General features: G+C 40.1%; 1 protein-coding gene across 7 annotated transcripts in view; it reads left to right on the plus strand.

The window, feature by feature from the left end:
- Nucleotides 1-27652, plus strand: part of sez6b (seizure related 6 homolog b) — an 813765-nt gene that overhangs the window by 438752 nt on the left and 347361 nt on the right. For all 7 annotated transcript variants that reach the window (XM_069911066.1, XM_069911061.1, XM_069911062.1 and 4 more), the window contains one exon: nt 15315-15448. In XM_069911066.1, coding sequence (XP_069767167.1) covers nt 15315-15448 — 134 coding nt within the window. The remainder of the gene's footprint in view (nt 1-15314; nt 15449-27652) is intronic.

Raw genomic sequence — 27652 nt, forward strand, 5'->3', positions numbered from 1 at the left:
TCAAGAGGATCAGAGTGGTCATCTATGTATGGAGCCTCAAGTAATAGGAGAGATCTTAAATAGTTATTTTTTGCATCAGTATTTACTCAGGAAATTGGCATAGTGCACAAGGAAGGAAGGGAACCAAACATAAGTATCATGGAGCAGATGGAGATTAAGGAGGTGGAAGTGCTTGCTGCCTAACAGCGAATTAAATTAGATAATTCCCCGGGATGAATATGATACTCCCTTGAACCTTGGGGGAGACTATTGTAGAAACTGCAGGGCCCTGGCAGATATATTCAAAATGTCCTTTGCCATGGGTGAGGTGCCAGAGGCATGGAGGGAAGCTCATGTTGTTCCATTATTTAAAAAAGGCTTCAAAAATTAACCAAGTAATTATTAGGCCAGTGAGCCTGACATCAGTAGAAGTTGAATTATTAGAAGGAGTTCTGAGAGATAGGATATAGAGGTACTTGGACAGCCATAGGCTGATTAAGGACAGTCAGCATGGATTTGTGCATGGTAGGTCGTGTTAACGAGTCTTGTAAAGTTTTTTGAGGAGGTTATCAAGAAGGTCGATGAAGGATAGGCTGTGGATGTTGTCTGCATGGGCTTAGCCTTTAACAAGGTCCCACATGGGAGGTTAGTTAAAAAGATTAATATACTATGTATCCATGGAGAGGTTGTAAAATGGATTTGAAATTGGCTGTGTGGGAGAAAACAGAGTGGTAGTGGATGGTTGCTTCTCAGATTGAAGTTCTGGAGGTAGTGTGACTCGAGGACCTGTGTTGGGACCATTGGCATTTGTTGTCTATATCAATAATCTGGATGATAATATGGTAAATTGGATCCACAAGTTTGCTGATGACACAAAGATGGGAGGCGTTGTGGACTGTGAGGAAGATTTTCAAAGCTTACAGAGGGATCTGGACCAGCTAGGAGAATGGGCCAAAAAATGGCAGATGGAGTTTAATGCAGACAAGTATGAGGTGATGCACTTTGGAAAGGCAAACCAAAGTAGAACATATACAGTAAATGGAAGGGCACGAGGAGTGCAGAGAACCAAAGAGATCTGGAAATACAAATACATTGCTCCCTGAAGATGGCGTCACAGGTGGACAGGGTTGTAAAGAACGCTTTTGGCATCTTAGCCTTTGTAAATTGATGTATTGAGTATAGGAGTATTGAGTATAGGAGATGTTGAAGTTATTTAAGACATTAATGAGGCCAAATTTGGAATGTTGTGTGCAGTTCTGGTCGCCTAACTACAGAAAGGATATCAATAAGAATGAAATAGTACAGATAAGATTTACTAGGCTGTTGCCAGGTCTTCAGGAGTTGAGTTTCAGAGAAAGATTAAACAGGTTAGGACTTTATTCATTGGAGTGAAGAAGAATGAGGGGAGATTTGATAGAGGTTTAGAAAATTATGAGAGGTATAGGCAGAACAGATGCGAGTGGGGTGTTTCCACTTCGATTGGGGGAGATAAATATGAGAGGTCATAGTTTTAAGCTGAAAGGGTAAAGATTTAGGGAAAAGTTCTTCATTCTGAGAGTGGTGAGAGGACTGAATGGGCTCCCATCTGATTTGGTGAACTCGATATTGAGTTTTAAAAATATATTGGATAGATTCATGGATGGCAGAGGTCTGGAGGGTTATGAAGTGGGAGCAGGTCAGTGGGACTAGTGAATTAGTGGTCAGCATAGGTTAGAAGGGCTGAATGGCCTGCTTTCTGTGTTGTAGCATTCTATGGAAATAAAATAGATGTTTTTCTCTACAACTGATGCTACCTGATAGGCTGACTGTTGATTATATTTCAGTTTTCCAACATAGACAATGCTCTGCTTATAGATTTGGTGTTTGAAGCTTCTGGTTTGCCTTTCCATAGTCTGCCAATGCCAAAAGTCTGGCACAAATCTGCAGCACAGATCTGTGCTAATTCCAGCTAAGATTTAAAATAAATTCAGAATCAGAAATTTATTGGCATGAACATGTCATAAAATTTGTTGTTTTGCGGCAGCATTACAGGTGCATAATTTCTATAAATTACATTTTAAAAATAAATAAATTAGTGCAAGAAAAAAGAAAGTGAGGTTGTGTTTGTGGTTCATTTGCCCCTCTGATGACAGAGGGAAATGAGCTGTTTTTGTACTGTTGGATGTTCTTCTTCGAGCTCCTGTACCTCCTTCCTTAAGGTAGCAGTGAGAAGAAGGCATGGCCTGGGTGGTGAGTGGGCTTGAGGATAGAGGCTGCTTTCCTGAGACACCACCTCTTGTGGATGTTCTTAATGGAGTACCTCCATGGGTTACCTGTGGAAATTTGCAGAGTCTTTGGTGATGTACAAAATCTCCCCAAACTCCTCATGAAGTATAGCCGCTGGCGAACCTTCTTCATGATTGCATCGACAAGGAGACCTCAGGAGAGATCTTCAAAGTTGTTGACCCCCAGGAATTTGAAATTTTTCCATTCCTGACCCCTCAATGAGGACTGGTTTATGTTCTGATTTCCCCTTCCTGAAGTCCACAATCAGTCCCTTAGTTTTGCTAATGTTCAAAATAAGATCCATACTAATATGTGGCAAATCAATCTTCCAGTACACCTTCTGCAATCTCAGCCAACAGCATTCTCACTTACATAAATTTCAGCTCACAGACCATTCTTGAAATCTTTGTATAACCAAGGGAGTGTCTGAACATATATAGACACTCCCTGGATGTGCAATGGTTCCAAGAATTGTTTGTAAATGGATGTTTTACAGAAGTTGAAATGACCTAATTATAGAACCCTAATATTCCTACAGCTATTTGAGCTATCTCTTATTTACTTCTCTAATTCCTGTTGACTATTAGGGAGCTAATCCCATCGAAGTAATCACACCCTCCCAACTTTTTCTTTTGAAATTCTACTTGAATAGCCTCACTGGGAATTCCCCCAGTAATAACCTTTTCTGAGTACTGCTGGAATGTCCTACCTAATCAAAAACTCTCACTCCTCTTTTACCTCCATCTTGATCATGCTTGTAGCATCAATACCCTGAAACATTGGGCTGTCAGTCCTGCCCATCACTCAACTGTATTTCTGTAACTGCTTCCAAATATTTAGAGGTCCATGTATTGTTCTGCCCTGTTCATTCCAATTTGGCAACTCCAAAATCACTTTTTTATTCTTCATCTTTGTGGTAAACTATTGTTATGCTGACTGCTGCCAGCTGGACACATCTCCCGAGACCGATTCTACTGATATGCATGCTCCCCATTCCACTCTACCTTGATCAGTCAATGAGGGTGACGGCTGTTCTAGTCTATAGTTAATAAAAGCCTATCAGTTTCACAAATTCAGTCTTTTGTGATTATTGATGGTGCATCAATCTTTATACTCATTCCATTAACCAATCTTTCATCTGTTGTGAAAGAAATCAAATGGGCAGCATGGTTAGTGTGGTGGTTAGTGCAATAATGTGGCAGCGCCAGAGACCGGGGCATGAATCCGAATCCCTCGCTTGTCTGCAAGGAGTTTGTACGTTCTTCCTGTTTTTACATGGGTTTGCTCCGGTTTCCTCCCTTCCTTCAAAATGTATGGGGGGGGGGGGGGGTTGTAGGTCAATTGAATGTAATTGGGTAGCACAGGCTTGTGGGCTGGATGGGTCTGTTACTGTGCTGTTTCTCTAAATTAAAAAATAAATCTGAAATAATGAAAACAACAACAAAAAAATGATTGGAATACTCTGCAGGTCTGGCAGAATCTGTGAAAAGAGTAAGATGTTATTTCTGTAAGTGGAAGATGTCAATCTATGCTCATCTATTACACCCATTTCCATTAAATTGTGTGTGAAGTGACCTAGGACATTTGGTCTAAGCTACAATAATTTCCTCATTACTTATTTTTTTAAAATCTGAACTAAATTGTCAAACATCACTTCTGTAACCCACTTTGACTTGATCTTTTTATAATCCAATTGTACAGTATTAAAATTCCGTCATTGTTACACTGTCTTTGTATGATATTCAATGGCTTTTTATCTTCCAAAGCTAACAGCTGTTGACGTGATTGAGTACATTCATGTGTCACTGATACTCGGGGGGGGGGGGGGGAGAGGGGCCTCTGCTGGGTACATGCAGGCATTCAACAGAATCCCCAATGACTGATGCAGGCCTGGATCAGGTGTAGAACCTTGCTTCAGCATTATTTAGAGGTCTGGGGCCAGTTTCTGACAAGTATATCTTCTTCAGTATGATTTGTTCTTTGTTTGTGATGGTGCTTTTCCTATCCATTCTCCCCACCGCCCCCACCCCCACCAACTCTCCGCTGATAAGCCTTGTGTCCCTCACTTCCACGCTTTCCTAGTCATTTCAGCACCATGTTTTTCTCCTAGCTCAGTAACCACGCGTTGAAGCAAAAAATGAAACTGCTGAAACCCTAAAACAAAAACACAAAATGCCAGAAATGTTCAGCAGGTCAGAAAGCATCTGCCGAGAGGAAAATGGAGCAAATACTTGACTTTCTTTGACCCTTCGTTGGAACTAGAAATGTGCGAAAACAAGTACTGTATATTTGAAGTTGCAGAGATGGACTGAGGTTGGTTGAGGAATGGGGGGGGTTGGAGGAAGAGGGTAAAGGTTGGAGACAGGCTGCCAGAGTTGTAGTGAAGCAGTTCTGGAAGATCCATGCCAATACAGCCATTATCTATGCACCCCTCACTCTTAAAACCCCAGAATGTAGCTCATTCCAGGTTCAGGTAATTTGCTGGTTTGTTATCTGATAACATTTTTATTAATTATTTCTGAGTCGTTTTACTTGATCTGTTGAGTTTTTCAAGAATTCCCTTTGGTTTTTGATTTTCCAGTAGCTGCTGTGCTCTGTCTAACACAGTGGTTCTCAACCTTTTTATTTCTACTCACATACCACTTTAAGTAATCCCTATGCCATTGGTGCTCTATGATTAGTAAGGAATTGTATGTGAGTGGGAAGGGAAGGTTGAAAATCACTACTCTGGACCCAATTGTTATTGAAATATTTTGCTTGAGAAAAATTGTCATTGGCCCATTTCCTTTGGAGTTATGAAACCATGCACATAATGAGTCAATTAAGTACGAGTAAAACAGTGGTTTTCAAACGTTTTCTTTCCACACACCACCTTAAGCAATCCCTTGCTAATCACAGAGAACCTATGGCATAAGGATACTTAAAGTGGTATGTGAGTGGAAAGAAAAAGGTTGCGAATTACTGGATAGTTCCAGTGCGTCCCTGATTTCATTTCTTTCTAACTACAAGCATCAAAAAATAATTTTCCAATGAGACAGGCTTGGTCTACAGTATGTCATATCACAGGCATTCCCTCTGTCTCTCCACCTCTCTGTGATACAAACACATTTGCTTTCTCACCTTTCCAGTTCTCACAAAGAGTCATTGACTGGAAGCATTAGCTCTGTTTCATCACGGATGCTGCTTAACCAGTTGAGTATTTCTGGCATTTTCTGTTTTTTTTTCTAAAACCATTCACCTTGGAATCCCACCCCTATTCCCTGCAGGTCTCATTCTCCCTCCCCACTCTTAATTCACTGTTTAGGACACTTCCTCACAATGTTAATTCTAGTCAGGAACTCGTGGAGGAAAGGCTTCTGTCAAATTTCTTCATGCAAGGCCAATTGTACCATGGCCGAGGACTTGCTCCGCGTGAGTGATAGAAAATTGCTTCCTCTGGAGGACTGCACAAAACTGGCAAGACTATAATAACACACACCTTCAAGCTCTAACAATTTCTAATGCCATGCCATTGATAAAATCCAATTATATTCCTACAGCTGACATTAGGCTACATTTCTTCTCTCTCTCTCTCTCTCTCTCTCTCTCTCTCTCTCTCTCTTCTCATGAATAATGGAGATGTACTTGCTGCCTTCCAGGTTGCAAGCACCATTCTAAACTCTAGAAAACCCTAAAAGGTCCTGGACTATGTTTTTAAAACACTCAGATACAGACTGTTGGATAAAATAGATTTGCTACTTCTAGATTTGCTTATCCTATTATTTTTCTCAATACTTTTTTCTAAGCTCCCCATTCTCAGCAGATCATTAGCTCCCCACTATATCTGAATGTTTATTACAACTTCAACAATTATGGACAGCAAAGAGGCCCAGCTATTTAGAGCCACTGCTTCACAGTGCCAGAGATCGATGTTCAATCCGCACCTTAATCTTCTGCGTAGAATTTGCACCTTCTCCATGGGGCCACGTGGGTTTCATCCGGGTGCTCTGCTTTCCTCAAACATCTCCAAGGTGTGTGGTCAGTAGGTTAATTGGTTAGTTGCCCCTGAGTAGTAACATCTGGGAGGAGTTTGAGAATGTGGGTACAATGAGAAAGGTGGATTAATGCTGAAGGACCTGTTTCCATGCTACATCTCTCTGTGGATGTCACTAAAGAAAAATTCAGAGGTCTCAATTAGGAGGAGGAGGGGGTGAAGTTACAAAACTGACAGCAGTTTTCCACATAACCATCCAAAGAATTGATTCATCCAAAGAATTGGTTCAAAGGTTGCTGCCTCATCCACTGGTTAGCAACCTTTTTTGGTCTAAGGCACACCTGGCTTCCGGTCTGTCTTACCATGGCCCACTAGTGGCAATCACTGAGTAATATTTTCAAGTCAAAGACTGCTCTGTTAAAAAACTGTAATCGCTTCACACTTTTTTCATTTTGAGAGGCTGCTTTGCTATTTTTGTAATCTTTTCCGATAATTTTTGCAAATCTCATTCTTGCTCTAAGTTGGCCATTGGGATCAATTGTTACATGGAAATTTCTTATAGTGGAGGTTTCTGCCCCAGACAGTGTGGATGTGAATTCAAGGGTGGAGGACAATACATCATGAAAGATTGATTTGAGTTAATTGTAGAAAAGGAGGCCTGAGATGAATCAGCCACATTTAAATGGCAGGGCTGGCTTGAGGGTATATGAGACCTTCTCTCTACTTGAAGCAGAGACTCAGAAGGAGGGGGTATTTACATGGAGGTGAGACTAGGGAGGGGGAGAAAGATTCAAGGTTCAATTTATTGTCATTGTAATAAAACAGTATCATATTACACAAAATTGCTTTTGCCTGCTGTAAGGCAGACAGATCAGCAGAAATTACCTGAAGTGCCTCTTACAGTCAGAGAAAGAGAAGCAAAAGAGGGTCTCCCCAGAGTCACTGAGTGAGATTCGCGTCCAGCTCAGAAAGGAAGCCAACGAGGAAGAGATTGTTTGTGTGTGAGCACCTGCATGGGCATGCAGGTACGTGTGTTTTTCTGCCTGGTTGCGTGTGTATGCTAAGTCTATGCAGCAGACCCTCCTCTCTTGGACCTTGCTATTGGAGCAAGTTCTCACCCTGCCAAATATATTGTAGCTTCTATTTAATTTTATTATTTTAAAATAAATTATACAATGATGTCTTCTACTTCAAGGTGGAGTGAATGAAAGTAATCCTCAACTGGAAAACCACGAGTGTTTAAAAAGAAGCAAGGACACACTTCTTTCTGCTAACATCCTTTAACTCCACACGTTGAATCCTGTGGCTAATTACATTAACCCTGCATGACAGTTTAATGTGGAAAGGCAGAGAGCTGCAGTGAATTGATGAGCTGAGAGCTTCAGTTTACTCACCCAAGCCAGGGATATTGTTGGCTCTACTCCCTCACAAAACTGTTAGTGTGAAAATGCTCCAGATCTGGAATTTATTATTTTTTTCGTTCACTTTCCAAATCAGGCTAAGAAGTCAACTAACACAAGACAACCTCTTAAAGGAAATATCCATCATATGATCTACTTATGGCTTTAGTCTGAAAATACATGGTCTGATTGCTGTTAAGTGGCCTGTAGTGATCAAAGTACTTAGCCTATCTTGTACCTTAATTAGGATGTTGGTAGTCTTTTGCACAATAACTGTAATATGTGTCTGGTACTTTATGCTTAAATCTGAGGATATTTAAAACTTTTGATATACAATGGACATCGATGAGAAAAGGAAAAATCTCCTGACAGGATCTCTGCTGGAAAACTGAGATCAGTCCAAAAAGCCCGTGAATGATTTATTCAGCAAGGTTACAAAAAAGCATCAGACACCTTGGCACACAGTAGCACATCTACCTTATAGCCCCACTGACTGACAATCAATGCCAATTGTGGATGCTATCTGTATAGACTTTCCATCTTTTCCCACTAACCTTGCAGGTTTTGGTTTCATCCCACGACCCAAACATAATGCAGCTGGATAGATTAGTCATCCACTGTAAATTGCCCTGCCTGAACAGGTGAGTGGTAGAGCCTGGAGGTGGAGGGAGGTGGGGGTTTGTTGGAATGTGGGGAGAATAAGATGTGATAAATTAGGATGAGTGCAGAAAGCTGATTGATAGTGCGTGTGATCGTACAGATTCTATCACCAATGTGTCTATGTACAGATGGTAGTGTAGGCTGACTGTGATTGGCTGAGAGCATAGCCATGCCTACTGGCAGGTCTTAAAGGGTTTCTCCTAGCCAGACCAGGTCATTCTGGACTGGCTGACCTACATGTGATACGCTCCAGTCTTCTAGTTAATAAAATTGGATCAACAAGCCTTTGATTCTTTCGAAGCACTCTACAGTAGGCAAATTCCGTGGGCCTACTATACAGTGATTTGGTGCAGTGTGACTCTATGATTTTAAGTGCACGACATTCTGGGCCTTCATGAAGAGAAAGCTCTCTTCTGAACCTGCTTTCAGTGAGTGGACCTCGTGTATGTTCAATAAAATAGAAAACAAAGACCAACCAAGAAAAACAGACCTACAACACTCAGGGTAAAACACAAAAGTCTGCAAACACCGTGGTTGAAGTGGTGGCACGATTGGCTTAGTGGTTAGCACAATGCCTTTACAGTACCAGTGATCGGGACCGGACCAGGGTTCAAAGCCTATGCTGTCTGTAAGGAGTTTGTATGTTCTCCCTGTGTCTGCTTGGGTTTTCTCCGGGAGCTCCAGTTTCCTCCTACTGTTCAAAATGCACAGGGGTGTAGGTTAATGGGGTGTAAATTGGGCAGCATGGACTCAAGGGCTGAAATTATCTGTTATCATGCTGTATGTCTAATTTAATTTAAAAACACAGTGCTGGAGAAACTCAGCAGATCAAACAGTGTACTCCATATAGCAAAGATAAAGATACATAACCAATATTTTGGGCTTGAACGCTTCATACCTTGATGAAGGGCTCAAGCCCAAAATGTTATTTATGTATCTTTATCTTTGCTGTATAAAGTACACTGTTTGACCTGCTGAGTTTCTCCAGCAATGTGTTTTTATCTAAAACATTCCCTTGACACAGGGGAGAGCTCAATGGGTCAAGACTTGTAACTGCACATAGTTTGTGGTGATTTTATGATATTTTTCATGGTTTGAGGGTTTTTTTTGACAATTTGCAATTTTTAATAACTTTCCAGTTAACCAAAATCCAACTACACTAACATCTGTGCGATCAGTAACTGAGAACGTCATAGCAAAGCTTCGAATTTTTGAGCAGTAATTGACACTGGCAATTGAAACATTACATTATGATAATTTGCTTATGAAGGAATACAATTTAAGATTTACTGGCTTAACACAGATCATACACTTTGAAGAAGCTCATCAATTGGTTGGAGGGAACTCAAAATATAGGAACGAAGTATGTGATTTCACTTTTTGTGCAGTGAATGGTGGAAGTTTCCTTGTATTGCTGTAGAGCCACAAAACCAATAATTTTAAAATTCAGACATACAGCCCTTCTGGCCCACGAGCTTGGGCCGCCCAAATACACCCCAGTAACCTACAACGCCCAACCATTTTGAGGAGTGGGGGGAAACCGAAGCACCTGAAAGTAACCCATGCAGACACAGGGAGAATGTATAAATCCTTTACAGTCAGTGCCAGATTAGAAACCCGGGCTACTGGCGCTGTAATAGCATTGTGCTAACTGCTGCGCTAACCATGCCACCCAGATAATACCAGATAAATTTCGGAGGGACTATTTTCAAAACTATTCTCCAACAATGCCAATGTGAATAATGTGCTTTAGTGAGGTGTGTATGGCATTCAAATGCAGCAAAACCATTTTGAGAAGGGATTAACCTAAAGCTGGAAACATAGTTGACAAATTTAAATAATTGGATTTCAGATCCTCTTGTGGCCACTGAAATGAGGACAGATCCAAATGTATGAATTCACTTAACCCTAAACTACTGGCAGTCAGCTTTTAAAATTCTGACAAGGAACAGATAAGTTATTAAAAAGCAAGCAATCCCTTGTACACTTATTCAACACTTCATTCCCCAGTTTATTTTGCAAATCTCATTAGTTATTGCGGGTTCTTCCTCATCCATCTTATTTGCATGTATAATGAATGGCATTTTTTTTGCAAAAGCATTTGAAGCACGAGATTAGTAAATAATCAATGTGTCAGCAAAATGCCTTTTTGTTTCATGATTTCATTGTATCCAGGAATAGTGATTTGTTGACCTTTGACCTCAGCCCTCATAAACTTAAGTTCACATTGGCCTGACATCTGATGTGTTTCTGCTGTGTAAAGTAAATTTGGTAATTTCATCCCATGCTCCGATGACCAAGTGCCTGCAGCAGAAAATGATGGGAATGATTCCTTGAGGTTAAACTCAAAGCACATGGAAGATAGAACAGTACAATGCAGGAAAAATCCCTTTAACTCACAATGTCTGACCATGATCAAGATAATCATCACAAGATATAGGAGCAGAGGTAGCTCAATTAGCCAATCAAATCTGCTCCGTTATTCTAATCATGAGCTGATGCATCCTCCCACTACCCAGCTTTCTCCCTGTAGCCCTTGATGCACTGTCTTATCAAATACCTGTCAATCTCTGCCTTAAATACATCCAATGACCTCACTTCCACAGCTGCCTGTGGCAACAAGTTGCGCTGATATGTGACCCTCTGACTAAAGATATTTTTCCACATCTCTGTTTTAAATTTGCATCTTTTTGCCCTGAAGTTATGTCCTCTTGTCCTAGAAACCCCTACTATGGAAACATTCAGGCCCTTCAACATTTGAAATTGAAATGCCTCCATGAGGTCCTGCCTCAAGCCTTTGTAATCCAACATGTAGTCCAAGAGCCAACTATTGTTTATCATATGCTAGTCCTTTCATTCCTGGTATAATTCGATTAAATCTTTTTTGAACCCTCTCCAATGCCAGCACGACTTTTGTCTAATAAGGCACCCAAAAGTGTACACAATACTCCAAGTGATGTCTCCCCAGTGCTTTATAGAATCTCAATATTACATCCCTGCTCTTATATGCTATTCCTCTAAAATCGTTCATCGTTGACTCAATCTAGAGGTTAGCCTTTAGGGTGTCCTGCACAAGGACTCTCAAATCCCTTTGCACCTTGGAATTTTGAATGTTCTCCCTACCTAAATAATAGTCTGCCCATATATTTCTGCTACTTCTTTTCTTTTCCCATTCTAATTAATCCAAATCTCTCTGCAGCCTTTCAGTATCCTCAGCCCCATGCGCCCTACCACCTATTTTGATATCATCTGCAAATTTAGCCACAAAACCATCTATCTATTCCATAATCCAAGTCATTTATATACAATGTTAAAAGAAGCAGCCCCAACGCAACCTCTGCAGAACACCATTGGTAACTGGTAGTCGACCAGAACAGGACCCCTTTATTCCAACTCTCTGTTTCCTGCCAATCAGCCAATGCTCTACCCATGCTAGTATCCTTCCTGTAATTCCATGGGCCCTCATCTTGTTAGCAGCCTTATATGAGGCACCTTGTCAAAGGCCTTTTGAAACTCCAAATACACAATATCCATTGGACTTACCCTGACTCTCCTATTTGTGTTCTCCAAAAAATTGCAATAGGTTTATCAGGCAGATTTTCCTTAAGGGAAATCATGGTAGTGTGGGCCTATCTTTTCATGTTCATTCAGATATTCCTTTACAGTTTACTCCAACAATTTCCCATCTTCCGACATCAGGCTAACAGTTCTAGAATTTCTTTTCTGCTGCCTTCCTCTCTTAAACAAACAGCAGAGTGACATTTGTGATCCTCCAGTCCACAAAAACCATGCCTGAATCCATTGATTCCTGGAAGATCATTACTAATGCCTCCACAATCTCTACAGCTACCTCCTTCAGAACCCAAGCATGCATTCCATCCGATCCGGGAAACTTATCTCCCCTTAGACCGTCTGTCTTCCCAAGTACTTTCTCTCTCGTGATCGTGACTGCACTCCCTTCTCTTCCAAGAGAGCCATGAGAGTCTGGTATAATACTAATATCTTCCACAATGAAGACTGATCCAAAATATTCATTCAGTTCCTCTGTTATCTCCTTATCCCCCATTACAATTTCTCCAGTGTCATTTTCTAATATCCCAATGTTGATTTTGGTCACTCTTTTACTTTTTATATATTTAAAAAAGCTTTTTTGTATCCTCTGATATTATTTGCTAACCTCCTTTCATAATTCATTTTTTCCTTCCCAATCGCTTCCTTCATTATCTTCTCTATTTCTAAAAGCTTCCCAGTCCTCTATTTTCCCACTTATTATCTTTATTGCTAATCTAACCTGCACATGGTCGCTATCCCTGTATTCATGTGTCTGTCAAATTGCCTCTAAAATGTTGCTATAATTTCAGCTTCTACTATTTCTCCTGATAATGCTATATAGGCAGCTGGCACTTATTGTTTTAAACTTGCCTTGCAAATCTCTTTTAAACTTTTAAAGTTCAAAATTCAAATTTATTGTCAGCGTTCATGTATGTCATCACATACAACCCTAAGATTTTTTCCTGCGGGCAAGGCAGAATTTCTAATAACCTGTAACTGTACTAAAGAAGAAAGAAATGTAAACAAACTGACTGCAAATACAGAAAATAATTATTCAGTATTAAATAATGAGCAAAGTAAGAGTCCTCAAATGAATCTCTGAATGAGTCTGTTGTTCAGGGCTCCGATGGTTGAGAGGTAGCAGCTATTCCTGAACCTGGAGGTATGAGTCTTGTGACCTCTTTGATGAAGGCAACAGGGAGAAAAGCACATCTCGGATATTGTGAATCCTTGATGATTGCTACTACTCTCTGATGGCACCATTCCATGTAGATCTTCTCAATGTGGGGAGGGGAGGGGAAAGAGTTTTGCCAGTGATGTTCTGGGGTGTGTCCACAGCCTTTTGCAGGGCTTTCTGCTCAAAAGAGCATCAATACTCACCTTAAAGCTATGCCTCTCGTCTTAAAGAGAAGAAAATACTGGCTAGCTCTGCCTCTCATAATTTTATGAAGTTCTATCAGGTCACCCCCTACCCTCCAACGCCCCTCCCATTCCAAAGTAAACAAATCAAGTTTGCCCAACCTCTCCTTGTAGTTGATACTCTCCAATCTAGCCAACATCTTTGTAAACTGGTTGGTTGTCCAGACTGGGGTTCAAATCCCGCACTGACTGTAAGGAGTTTGTTCATTCTCCATGTGTCTGTGTGAGTTTTCTCTGGGGGCTCGGGTTTCCTCCCACCCTTCAAAAATGTATCGGGTGCATGGGTTAAAGGGGTGTTAATTGGGCGGCATAGACGCGCGGGCCGAAATGACCTGTTACAGTGCTGTATGTCTCAATTTAAATGTATTTTTTAAAAATAAAATAAGTAAATACATTTTTTTTTAATTTAATTTTTTTTTTAAAACCTGCGTCCTCTCCAAAGACCTTGCATTCTTCCTATTATTAAGGCAACCATAACTGCACACAGTACTCCAAATACGGCTTAAGCATACCTTTATACATTCGCAACATGACATTTATTGTCATTTATTTCCCGAAAGTATTGAGTACTGACCTAGATATCTAAATTGTAAAAATCCACATCATGGGTGTTACTTTTGGGGAGTTGGAGAAGACTGGTGTAAAGGATACATTTTCAATTTTCCATCATGGCTGGGATTACAACGAAATTGTGATGATAACATTATTGTGGTTCAAGGACAATTTTTTTAAAAATCAAATAGAAATTCAAAACCACCACCCTCGTTGGAAACCATCAACAGCAGCTTGTCTGAATGTGTCAGGATGTGGATACCCAGCCCCTAAGGCAGCACAGGTTCCCTCCTTTCTCTAACTCTATGGCTAAGGCAGCGTGTAAGTTGTTGGTGGCTGCCATAGGCCATGCCTCCACTGTGAAGATCACAGAGGAAATGAACTGGGCTGATAGAAAGGATATTATGATATTGACATCCTCAGCATGGTACATGATTGATGAGGGAGTTGAGACGAGCCTGTGGAAGTGGGAACAATCACTGTGAGAGAACGCTGGAAGATTGGGATCTTCCGGCAGAAGCTCTCTTTAAATAAACCTGAAGCAAGCTTCATCTTTTTTGTTAAGGTCTGCTTCAGTGTGAGGCCCATAAACAATTTTACATAAATTATAGAACCATACAGCTATTGAACCCAACAGCACAGAAACAGGTCCTTTGGCTCTATGCCACGAAAAAAAATCTAATGGTGATGTCCAAAAAATGTTTTGTGTAATATTTAATGCTACACAAGACTCAAAAATGCACTGAGATAGGAACCTTTTTTAATTCTATTTTTAGTGCTCAAAGCCATTGCACTCACAGGAAAAGGGAGAGAGAGGGGGGAAAAAGGGATAGAAGGAGATGGAAAGGGAGGGAGTGGGCGGCAAGAGAGGAGGGGGAGAATGAGAGAAGGAGAGAGTGAGAAAAAAAGAAAACAGACTGGCGCTAATGGAAAATATAACGTGATGCAAGAAAAATGCAGGGGAGAAGAGCCAGAATGGAGTGGTGAGGTGTTGAACTGTTAATGATGACGACTGCCTTGATTTTCTTTTTTTGCTGAGATGGGAATTAGAATGTAAATTCATAACCTAGCTTTGTGATGGATTACTTTAGCTGCCTTTGATTAAAAAGTTAGGCTTCAGCTTCAGATGCCCTTTGCAATTTTATTTGAACATTGCCACTGGGTGAGCTATCTATGGAGGGAAGATGTTTATTATAGATTGTATGTGGGAAAGGCCAAAATGAGGAGCCATTGGGTGCAATCTGATGTTAATGCTTCCACAGTTAGAAATATCATTTAATAGTGTAAAGAATAGGCCAGCACTAGCGAGCAAGTGATGTGAAAACTTATTCATCACCGCTGGAGTCGCACGTCAGCAGTTTTACTGCAGTCAGTGGGGACAAAATTCTTTATTGATCTATACCGCAAACCTTTTCAAGGAGTCAATTTGGTGCAGAATAGAAAATGAAGTGGGATCAAGGGAGACCCGACAATGTTTTTCAACTGCTAATTCCAATGTCTGTTTTCTTTTGCAGTTCCTTGCAGTTTCAATTTCACAGACTCTGAAGGCTATGTGGAATCTCCAGAATATCCAAGTCATCTATTCTACAGCAACTTGGATTGCATCTATACCATTACAGTCTACACAGGATATGGAGTGGAACTTCAGGTCAGTGCTTTTTCGACCTTCTTTGCTCAGTTAGATAAGTCATTCGACTCTCTGCTTTTAAGGGAAAATCAACACTTTTTCCTTTATCACTTTTGCCCCAATTGTTCTCTGCACTGTGAGATTGTCTCCTCCTGGAATTGCATTTACAGAACATTTCCATTTCTCTACAAACAAAACTTTCTCTGAGCTGGCTTAAGTAAATGGTGAAAAATGTAAGCAAAGAAAAATGTAAATAGTAAAGGACCACTGTTTTAATGCCTCTTTCTTTGAGACAATTAATTCCTAGGCATAAGTACAGTAAAACCCCTGTTATCTGGAACTCTAACAACCGGTATCCTCAAACAATCAGAAAAAAATTGAGGAAAATAAATAGGAAGTTTAAAATTGTCACGCCTTGCAGTTAATTTACCAATCGTGCAATACGCAATCTCAAGCACTCATCTAGCATGAACTAATTCCTGTAGGTGTCGGATGCCAGGAGTTTTACTGTACATTTTTCTTTTAAACTAAGGAAATCATAATTGTATCTCAACATCAAGTATTGATGGCAAATGTACATCTGTTACAAATTTATCATATGGACTTTGATTTTACTTTAGTTGTTTATTGGTTTCATAATTGTGAGTTCTCTAGCATTTTGCTTGTATGATTAGTCCAATAATGCCAAACATCTAATCATGTAATAATGTGACCCAAGAGAATAACAAATGTGTCCACATATGATCTGAATCAGTTGCTGTGTCTAGTATGTCTTCATTTACCTTGAAGACAGACTGAGCAAATACATGGTGTGCTTAACTCAGATATGAATAATTGGAAGGTTTTACTTTATTTCATCAGAATACAGAAGATTATTTATGGTCAGATTCACAATTCAGTCAGTATGCTTTGGTCTTAATATAATGGAGTAATGAAGAGGCTATGCTCCACCATAACATTAGGTTGTCTTCCTTGCCTGAAAGAAAATAACGTTTCGCTGCTCTGTGGTCCAAAATTCTCACCGTCTCTGCCCAACACCAACAGCCACCCACTTTATCTCCCTCTTTTGACAAAAATCCACCCATCAATATTTTAACCATTCACTTCTTTTGCATTATATCAGAATATTTCCTTGCAACTTTCTGTGCTATTCTGTTGTGGTGGTGTAGAGGGAAGAAAGACAAAATCTAAAATGTCAATATGCACACTTAATCTATAAGTGATGAATGTGGGAAATGGACCTTCAATTCAGATTATTTCTGTAAAGGGACTTCTCCAGCCAAACCTTGTCGATCCTTGTGACAAAATAATGTTTCCTGCAAAATATTGTTATTTTCTCTTTCTAGCAGTGATCCATCTACATCAGGTTCTATTGTGAAGATTCATGTTAATACAATAATAAAAATAAATGATGCTAGGAATAATTATGTTGATGAATGCATTCTTCTCTAATCATCCTTATTGATGGCTTAATTGGGCAGGAAATATTGAAGGCATCCAGAGTTGGGAGTAACCATTTTGCAAAGATAGAACTGGCTTCTTTATTGGCAGAATTTCCTCTTGGTGGAATGAGGGCAGGTTGATTCGAAACTATCAGAGGCAAGAGAAGGCAATAAAGGAAAGTATTTGCTAGTTTTTATGGTCTCCAAAATCTATTTAATCACCATCTGTGTTCAGGGAGGATGTGCCAATTATTTTAGCTGCCATGATCAATCAATGGTCAAGGCATTCCCCGCAAGCAGTTTTTACTTTTCATTTCGGTTTAATTGTCCATCACACTGTGATCTGTTCTGTTTGCCAAGCTGACAGGAGAATTAGGAACCATTCTTTTCCATTTAAAGACCAGTCTAGACAGAAAGGGATAGGGGCCAAATGCAGGCAAATGGAATCAGCTGAGATGGACAACTAGGACAGCAGGAGAATTTGGGCTAAAGGGCCAGTGTCCATGCTGTAAAACTCCATGACTGACCTTGTATCATCTGCTGGTTGCTGCTATTTCCAAAGCCTTTGGTTGGGACAAGGTAGATGCGTAACCATGCAAACCAAACTTTTGTTTTCCTCTTCCACTATGAGGAACAAATGCCCCAGGGGACTGAAGCTCATTCAAAGTAATGCTCAGGATGAATAGGAGTTTATTTGATATGGATAATGGAGCATTTTCGTTCCAGTTTGCCCATGTCGAATAGTATGTCCAAAATTAGGCCATTCTTCAGGTAGCCTTGAGATGGTTTTTCTAGTTTTAAAGTGTAGGATTTCTTTAAACTGCATTGGTTATGGTTGGTGACATCCCATTTCACAGATACTGGAACTTTCAGTACACTAAAAGATAAGAATTTAAAGTGAGAGTTTGAATAAATTGATAATAATAATTTCAATTTTATTGAAAGAATGGTTGAACTGAAACACGTCATAAGCAGACATCAACTCAGAAATTAAAAAAATAAAACTATTGTGGAGGAATGACTTTGCAGTTTGATAGCTCTGTACTTTGAAAACTGGTTAGAAATGGATAGTGGTGAAGTCTTATCTCTGGGATCGGTAGTCCTTGCTGTAATAGAAATTCGATTTGTTCTGGATAACAATATTGGTACACCATTGCAGCAAATCAATATACATTCATGCTGGCTGAAAGATAAAAAGCATAAAAGATTACGGGCTTTCTTCAGTAAAATGCTGGAAAATTTGTGGACCATTTTATAATCTTTGAGTATCTTTGTTTATGAATATGACATTTCTAAGGTTAGACACAATTTTTTTACATGAAAAAAAATATGATTCTAATCAGTATTCTGTACTCAATGCTGGGTCTGTTCATGAAAAAAAAAGGATGCATTAATCTTTCCAATACACTTCGTGGCTTAGTGTGGAAACTGAATTTATAATCAACTTCAAACAAGCATTCAGACCTTTGAAGTGCCAAGTACTGTACTGGAAATTGGAAGCACTTGCCTTGAGATTAGTGGTGGCTGATTTATTTTTGGAATGATCTATTTTGCAAATAATCTTCAATGAAGTCGGTTGAAATGCATTTATTTTTGGGGTCATGCTGGAGAATTCAAAAGGGAATTTTGAAAACAAAAAATAAACTGCAAAACTGCAGGGAAGTACTGAAAGAGTGAGACTAATTGGATAACTTTTTGGAACAGTTGCCACAGAAGAAAACGAGATGAGTAATTTCTCTCTGTATTTAAAGAATGTTGGCAAAGCTGTTCCATCAATGAAACTGAAGTCAGCAAACATATTTTCTTTGGATCGTGGAAACCTTTAGACACTCTCTTAATAGTTAAACCATCGGCAACCAACTACAGATCAGATTCAATGGAACTTGAAGCAATAACTCACAGTATAACTGCTGTTGTTGGCAGAATCACAGACACCAATCAGGTGGTGTACAGGAAGAGGATAGATAGGCTAGTTGAGTGGTGCCGCAACAACAATCTTGCACTCAACGTTGGCCAACTGACTGTGGACTTCAGGAAGGGGAAATCAGGAGAACACTAACCAGTCCTCATTGAGGGGTCAGCAATGGAGACAGTAAAAGCTCCAAGTTCCTAGGAGTCAACATCTCTGAAGACCTGCCCTGGGGCCTTCATGTTGATGCCAAAGACTCTTGCATATTTCTACAGGTGTGCTCTGACTGGTTGCATTCGGGTGCATCGTTATTTGGTGTGGAGGTGCCAATGCACAGGGCAAGAAAAATCTACAGAGAGTTGTGAACTTGGCCAATGTCATCACTCCATCGAGGAATCAAGTGGTGGTGTCTTAAGAAAACAGCCTCTATCCTCAAGGATCCTCACCACCCAGGCCAGATCCTCTTCATGCTGCTACAGGAGCCTGAAGATGAACACCCAGTGACACAAGGACAGTTTCTTCCACTCAGCAATCAGATTCCTGAATGGACAATGGGCTACAGACACTATCTCACTTTCTCTTTGCTGCCCCAAAACAACAAATTTTGTGACATGCTCATGACAATAAATTCTGATTCTGATTTTGAACTCTCTCCAAAGATGTTTCTGACCTATCTCCAGTATTTTCCGCTTTTATTATAGTTTGATACATTGGGAAGCATCTTGTTCATATTAGCAATCTTGAAGTGACAAAAATCTACGTTGGATTATATTTTGTACAATCTTGTGTTATGAGCCCAGAGAACTCATAAACCCAGCAGCAATAGATATTCATCAAGACAAATGGTTACTTAAACAAAAGTTGCTTTTAATTATCTTTGAACATGAAATAGAATCAAACTTTAACATCATTATTGACTTACTTAACCTAACTTAACCCCCTTCTAATTCTAAGCACAAGTGTATGTAATGTGTGTGTAAGTTCAGAAAAGTTATTTGGTTCACAGTCCAATCTCACTTCTCATTCCTCCAAGTGCACTGGTTGCAGGCAATTCTTATACTGTGCACAGAATTTAACATTTATAAAGTTGACCAGGTTTTGGTGCATGAAAGGTAAATGGTTACCACTCAGGAAGGTGCTTGTCAGTTTTCAGAGAGAGATTTGCTGTTCCAGGACATCCACAACTGATGCATTTCCATCAATCACTCCAGTGTCTTGCTGATGAAACTTGTCCCCTTCAGGGTTCTCCAGACGATAACCTCTTTCTTCAGGTCACCACAGAGCTCCTTTTTGTTTCTCTTATTCCAAGTGAAACCTTAGACAGCCAGTCCTCTCCTCATGCATGATCCACAAGGTCTTTGACCAGGCCAGAGATTGTGGAGGAGAAGTTCTTGCCAATCTTCACTGATTGTGGCCTGGAGGTAAGGAAATCCATGATCCAATTACACAGTGGGATGTTAACTCCCAGGTCTTGGAGTTTGCTGATCAATTTTGAGGGCAGGATGGTGTTAAATACTGAACTGTACTCAATAAAGAGCATCCTGATGTATGCATGTTTGCTGTCCAGGTGTTCCAGGGATTTGTGTGATGGCATCTGTCGTAGACCTGTTACTAAGATAGGCGAATTGGAATGCATCCATGTCACCACTCAGACAGGAGTTGATATGCTTCGACACTAGCCTTTCAAAACACTTCCGTCACTGTTGATATAAGTGCTACTGGTTGATAGTCATTACGGCACTCTTCTTGACGCCTGGTGGGTACCACACCCTGTTGGAGTGAGATATTGAAGATATCTGTGAATACATTGGTGAATTGGTCAGCACAAATTTTTAATACTCAACTAGGTACTCTATCTGGGATGGATGCTTTCCTTGGATTTTCTCTCCTGAAGGCAGGCCACACGTCATCCTCAGATACAGACAGGATAGGACCATCAGATGACATAGGGGTGCAGAGGGATGTTTCTTCGCTGACTCTCAGGGACTTTTGCACTTTATTTATTTTTTATTCTCTCCGTCAGTTTGTTTACATTTCTTTATTGGTAATTCTGCCTTGCCTGCAGAAATAAGAATTTCAGGTTGTATGAGATGTCATGTATGTACCCTGGCAATTAATTTGATATCTGAAAATATAGTCTAATATACATGGTTGTGGTACATAACATATCAAGTATATTGGAATCTTCAGCAAAGAGGAACTGAATCCAATGACAGAATTTCCAGAGGTATAGCATACAAGAGCAGAGAAGTAATGTTGATACTTTATAAGGCACTGATTAGACCTCACTATGAGAATGCTGGGTACAGTTTTGAGTATCTTATTTAACAAAAGATGTGCTGGCATTGGAGAGGGTTCAGAGAAGATTACTCGATTTATACCAGGAATGAAAGGGTTAGCATTTGAGGAACAATTTTTGGCTCTGGGACTGTACTCATTGGAGTACAGAGGAAAAGGGACCTCATAGAGGCACTTTGAATACTGAAAGGCCTGGACAGAATAGATGTGACAAGGATTTTTCCCTGGATAGGTGATTCTAGAACAAGAGGGCATAAAGAGGGATAAAAGGGCATCAATTTAAAACTGAGACACAGATAAATTTCTTTAGTCAGAGGGTCGTGAATCTGTGGAACTTGTTGCCATAGGCAGCTGTGGAAGTAAGGCCATTTGGTATATTTAAGGAACCAAATGACAGATATTTTAATAGGGCATCAAGGGTTACGGGGAGAAAGCCAGGGAGTGGGGCTGATGGGAGGGGATGGATCATTTTTTTATTAGAATTGCAGTGCAGACTCGAAGGCCTACTTCTGTTCCAATATTTTGTGATGTTGTTGTGAACAGGTCAGGCACCATCCATGGATGAACAGTCAACAGTTTGTGCTTGGTCCTTTTGTAAACTAGGCTTTAGAAAGGGTCCCTATCCTGAAATATTGACTATCAATTTCTCTCCATGGATGCTGCCTAGCATATCAAGTGTATTGCATGCTTTTATATTACTAAGTAGTCTATTCCAGAGGGACTAAATGCAAGGTGGGCAATTACATGGCGATTGCATGGTAGAATACTTTCATTTAATCCATTGTTTCTTTTAGTCATTTCATTTCTTTTCTCCATTTCCCCTCTGCCTCTTCTGCTTGCTTGGTTCTGGTGAAGTTGAGTGGAAGCTTGGTGAACAGCACATCAACTTTTAATTAGCCCTTGTCAGCTTTCTCATTCAAAACCAAGCTCAGCCATTTCAGCTCAGAACTGCTACTGTTTTTAGACAGCAGCTGCTATCAACAGCTTTGCTTTTGCCTCTTTCATTTTGAGTGGATCCATTTTCATTTTCATGTTGTATCTTCAGCAATTTAGACACTGCAAAAACATCCTTTTATTTTATCCACTTCATCTTGATATGCTCAAAACTTGATCCATTCCTAACTTTATTCAGTTCTGATCATTGATCTACTGAGACTTTCCAGCCTCAGTGTTTTAGTTCCATATTTCCAGCATTCATAGTTCTTTGCTTTTCTAAGAAAAGGAAGTTGATGTTAAGTGTAATACACAAAAAAATGTGAGGTATTTTCCTGGCTATCAGATCCAGTTGGCTGATATCGCCTCAAACCGTGCATCTTGGTGCCTCACAGTTCGGCGGGCAGCAACCTCCTTTGAAGAAGACCGCAGAGCCCACCTCACTGTCAAAAGACAAAAGAGGAAAAACCCAACACCCAACCCCAACCAACCAATTTTCCCTTGCAACCGCTGCAACCGTGTCTGCCTGTCCCGCATCGGACTTGTCAGCCACAAACGAGCCTGCAGCTGACGTGGACATTACCCCTCCATAAATCTTCATCCGCGAAGCCAAGCCAAAGAAAGAAAGAAAGAAGATTCAGATTTCAGATTTATTGTTAAACTATATTTCTCATATATAGAACTGTCTTAGTAAAGAAAATTGTCGAGTTAAAATATTGTATCTGTATTCTTAGTAAGTTAGTTTGGGTGGTTACAGGGGCACAAAGACAACACATTAGCATTTTAAACACACATGGTTCTTTGAGTTAGAAGACAGAAGCCATTTTGAGATGAAAATGTATGCTAATTGAAGTTAGAGTCAAGAAGATGAAAAAGATTTATGATGGTTCTTGAGATATTAGAAACAATAGGTGTTGTTTCAGAAGCATCTGCATAAATGTACGGCCATTTTAGTTCTGAGGAAAGCAGACTTCTCGGAGTCATAAGTGAACTTAAATGCTTTTAGCACTTTTGTGTCAAAAGGCCTTATGAGCTTCAAAGACAAAAATGATGTCACATACCATGTGACGTGAGAAATGGAAGAAATATATTATCAAAATGAGAGACAAAGGGACCAGTTCAGTTTGGAGAGTACAGAGGTCAAAACATTGTGACACAGGGGTTGAAACCTTGTGAAAGACAAGGTTGAGATACAGTAACCAGAATTGGTGCTGTTGTTGTGTATTACTCCTGGGGAAAACAGAAACACAGAATCAGTGGCTTTTGAAATAAGGAAGACCATTTTGCTGTCTCTTTGGGAAAAATTGACAGAATTCTACTGGGTCTATTTTTATATGGCCACTTTATTTAACCCTTGTTTTGTTTGTGACTTCATCGTGGAAGAAGATACCTACATTTTTTTGACCTTGTCTGGGTTTGTGAATTCATCGTGGAAGAAAATAACCACTTCATAATTATTTTTGAACTGAGAATTTAAGACCTTCAAGCAAGACTAAAATAATGCTGAATTTTTAAAGACTGGCTTTTCAGAGTATTATATACTCGCACACGTTTACATTTTACATTTGTGCATAGTGGGGTTAAATTTAGAGTTAAGTTTAGAGATGTAAAAAAAAGTTATGTTGTTAATAGTTTAATTAAAAAAAACTTATTATTTTGAATTTACCATTGCTATTCCTGTTTTAGTGCTAACAAAGTCCCTTTAGTCCCAAACAAAATTTAAGGGGGTTGTTAGTTCATAACGGTACATACATGACATCACATACAACCCTGAGATTCTTTTTCCTGTGGTAAGGCAGAATTATCATGTGTTGGTATTGCAGAAAAAAACTGCATATATGTATACAGCTGTACAATACAGAGAGGAAAAGAAAGAACAAAAGTAAGAATCCTTTAATAGGTCTCTGATTAAGTTTGTTGTTGAGGATTCTGATGGTGATGGGGTAGCAGTTGTTCATGAATCTGGTAGAGCGAGTCTTGTGGCATCTACACCTCCTTCCTGATGGTAACAGCGAGAACAGAGCATGTGCTAGGTGATGTAGATTCTTAATGATTGCTGCTGCTCTCCAACGGCAATGTTCCCTGTAGATATTCTCAATGGTGGTAAAGTATTTGCCTGCAATGTCCTGGACTCGGGGTATTGGTGTCCCCATACCAGACCATGATGCAGCTGGTCAGCACAAAAAAGTGAAGAAAAAAAATGAAAGCTAATGTCACACTGAATGTCACAGTAATTAGCTGTCTCCCCAGTTAATCCATCATGAACTGTAGAGACTGAAGTGGGGAAGGCTACTGGCCATCATTATGTCAACCTTCTATAGGAGCTCTATCAAGAACATTCTTGCTGGCTACATCATAGTGTGGTATGGTTACTGCCTAGAAATGGATCGGAAGTCAATCCATAGGACCATAAGATTAGCAGAAAAGATCACTGGAGTCTCCTTCCCACCCTCCAACCCCATTGACTTGATCTACTGGGATTGTTGTGTGAAGAGGGTGTGCAAAATTATTGAGGACCCCTTCCATCCTGCACTCAACATCTTTCAGCTGCTCCTGTCAGGGAAGAGTTACAGGAGTATCAGATCCAGCACCGTCAGGTCGAGGAACAGCTTCTTCCCAGGGGCAGTGAGAATGTTAATGACCAAAGGAACTGCTCACACTAACCATCCGAGACTCCTATTCATGAAACAATATTTATTTATTTAGTTGTATATTTGAATACTTGTCCTGCATATGTATTGTTTATATGTATATGTGTTATGTCTGGTTGTGTGTCTGCATGTTTTTCATCGAGGACCAGAGTACGCTGTTTCGTCAGGTTGTACTTATGCAATCAGATGACAATAAACTTGTCTTGAAAAACTGATACTGACTGTTTCAGCAGGAAGTTCATGTCATGATGACAACCTGACTGTTTAAATAACTCTTTTTGGAGTGAGAGATGGTGAAGAAAATGACATCCCCATTCCTGAAATATTTTATATTGTGATTTACTCTGATGCTGGTTCATGCAGATCTAATACTGGGAAATAGTTGCAGGAAATTTTCAAGCCTTAACCTGAGCCTTATTTATCTCTGTCAATGCTGATCCTCTAGCATTAGCTTGCCACTGGGCTCTGTGGTCACGGCTGTGAAGCAATGAAAAGGTGATTGATTGCAGAATCTCGCCGATAGAAGGATGGGATAGCAACCTAATTTCCAAATTTTGCTAGAAATCAGCAAGCAAAGAGTCCAAAAATCAATGTACCTTTTTTTTTAATTGATGAAATCCCAACATCTGCAACACTCTGAACTATGATCTAACTGGAATGGACGAAGATCTGAGCCATTTTAACCCTTTTAAAAGGGGGTGGTTTTAACTGATTGAATAATTGGCAGGGAGCAGAAAGATGGTTAGTTGCAGCTGTTTCACATGAACGAACTAACAGGAGGAAAGGGACATTTGCCCTTTCCTCAGATAACATCTGAGATAGAAAGTATACCTGGAAAGAAGTTTTAATTTGACCAATCTGTTATTGAATGTGCTAGTGTGAGACTGAAGTTACCCTATTTTAGGTTTGACTGAATGCACCCTGAGCTGGTTTGAAATTGAAGTCACCCCTTTGCTGGTTTGAGATTGAAGATTTATTTGTGCAGGCTACGTGGCACCTTAATCATAAAAGCTTGTTACTGGCTTGGGTAACTGAGATGGGTATCGCCTGGCAGTTGTACCTTGCAATAGTACACTCAGGAGCTGTCGACTAGGGATTTTGTTTATGATGTTTTAATATATCTATCCCAAATGAAAGCTGCTTATTCGTCTCTTTACATCCCTTGTGTAAAAGCTGTGCAGATTTTCAAAAATAAAACTATGTTGCCAAGAATTTCACTTGCATTTGAAAATTGTATTTTCCCTTGAAGTGACATCATTCTGGAAATTTAACTCAGCTATTCCAGATATTGGACACAATGTGGCTTTGAAGATGGATTTGGAGCATTGTGGTGGCATGAACCATGTTGTCTGTGCAGCAGCTCTCCTGATTTTCCTATTGTGTTTGATTGAAGCACCTGCATGTCATGGCGTCACCCAAGTCTGCCACTCTGTCAACCATGCAGCTCCCTGAGCCAAAGGTCCAAATTTCCCCAACCCTACAAGTCACAGACACTGGTTGGTTCGCATGTTGTATTTTCCATACTGGCCAAGGACCTCCTCCGTGCACCACCATCACACTTCCCCCTCCCTTCGATGTAACAGACAAATACGCATGCTTGTATTGCATGGAGACAAAACCACGTGGCACCAATGACCCAGTGGTGCTAATGCTGTGGTGAGGGGCACAATAACTAATGGGGGGGGGGGGTGATGCCTGTGAATGCCCCCCCACCCTTGACCCCTCATTGAGATATACTGGAATTTTCAGGCAGATGTTCTTTTGCCCGCTCTACTTTGATACAAATTTGTCAATTAACGATAAACTCTTCCAGAGGGTGTCAAAAATCAGTGTTCTGACCAAGCTGTTCCCATTTGTCTTCTATACCTTCCCTATCCATTCACCTGTTATACCTTCCCTATCCATGCACCTTCTATACCTTCCCTATCCATGCACCTTCTATACCTTCCCTATTCATGCACCTGTCTCAATGTTTTTTAAATGTTGCCGTTGACCCCAGTTCGACCACTTCTTCTGGCAGTTCATTCCATGTAACCCATCACCCTCTGTGCAAAGAAGGTGTCCCTCAAATTCCCTTTTAAAATATTTCTCTTATCATAAATCGATGCTTTCTAATTTTAGGTTTCTCTACCCTAAGATAAAAAGCTATAACTACTTTATCTATGCTATTCATTATTTAATAAATCTTTATTTGGCATTTTCCCCCTTAATCTTTTGCATTCCAAGGAGAAAAGTCCAAGCTTATCCAGCCTCTCCAATTAATTCAAGCCTAACAGTCTCAGTAACATTCTCGTGAATCTTTTCCAGCTTAATGACATCTTTCCTCTAGTTGGGTGACCAAAACTATGTACAGTTGAACGTTCCTGCTCCTGCACCTTGAGGAAGAGCTCAGGCCCGAACCATCTGGAATATATTTTTACTTCCTTTGGATGTCGAGAGATGGATTGAGTTCCTCCAGAATCCTCTTGCATGTGGGCTTGAGCTCTTCCCCCTGCCCCACCCCCTCACCATTTTATTCAGGCACCTGCCAACATTTTGTTCATACTTTGATGAAGGACTCAGGCCTGAAACATTGTTGATGTATCTTTATCCTTGCTACATAAAGAATGCTGTGTGAATTGCTGAGTTTCTCCAGGATTTGGTTTTTACTCCAATCACAGCTTCTGCAGACTTTTGTGTTTTACTCCTGTACTCATAACCCTGACTGACGGAGTCAAACTTGTTAAAAACATTCTTCACCACCCTGTCTACCTGTGTTGTACTTTCATGGAACTATGTACCTGTAACACAAGTCTCTTTGTCCTACAATGTTCTCCGGGACCTTACCATTCACTTTGTAGATCATGCCCTCATTTAACCTTCCAAATTGAAATGTCTTGTACATGTGGGCATTAATTTCTTCCACCATCCCTTGATCTACATTCCCAGTTCATTCCCAGATCCTTTTATAATCTTAGGTAACTTTCTTCGCTATTCAATATTCCACTAATTT

Source organism: Narcine bancroftii, chromosome 14 (genome assembly GCF_036971445.1).
Source record: "Narcine bancroftii isolate sNarBan1 chromosome 14, sNarBan1.hap1, whole genome shotgun sequence".
In the NCBI taxonomy this organism is placed as follows: domain Eukaryota; kingdom Metazoa; phylum Chordata; class Chondrichthyes; order Torpediniformes; family Narcinidae; genus Narcine; species Narcine bancroftii.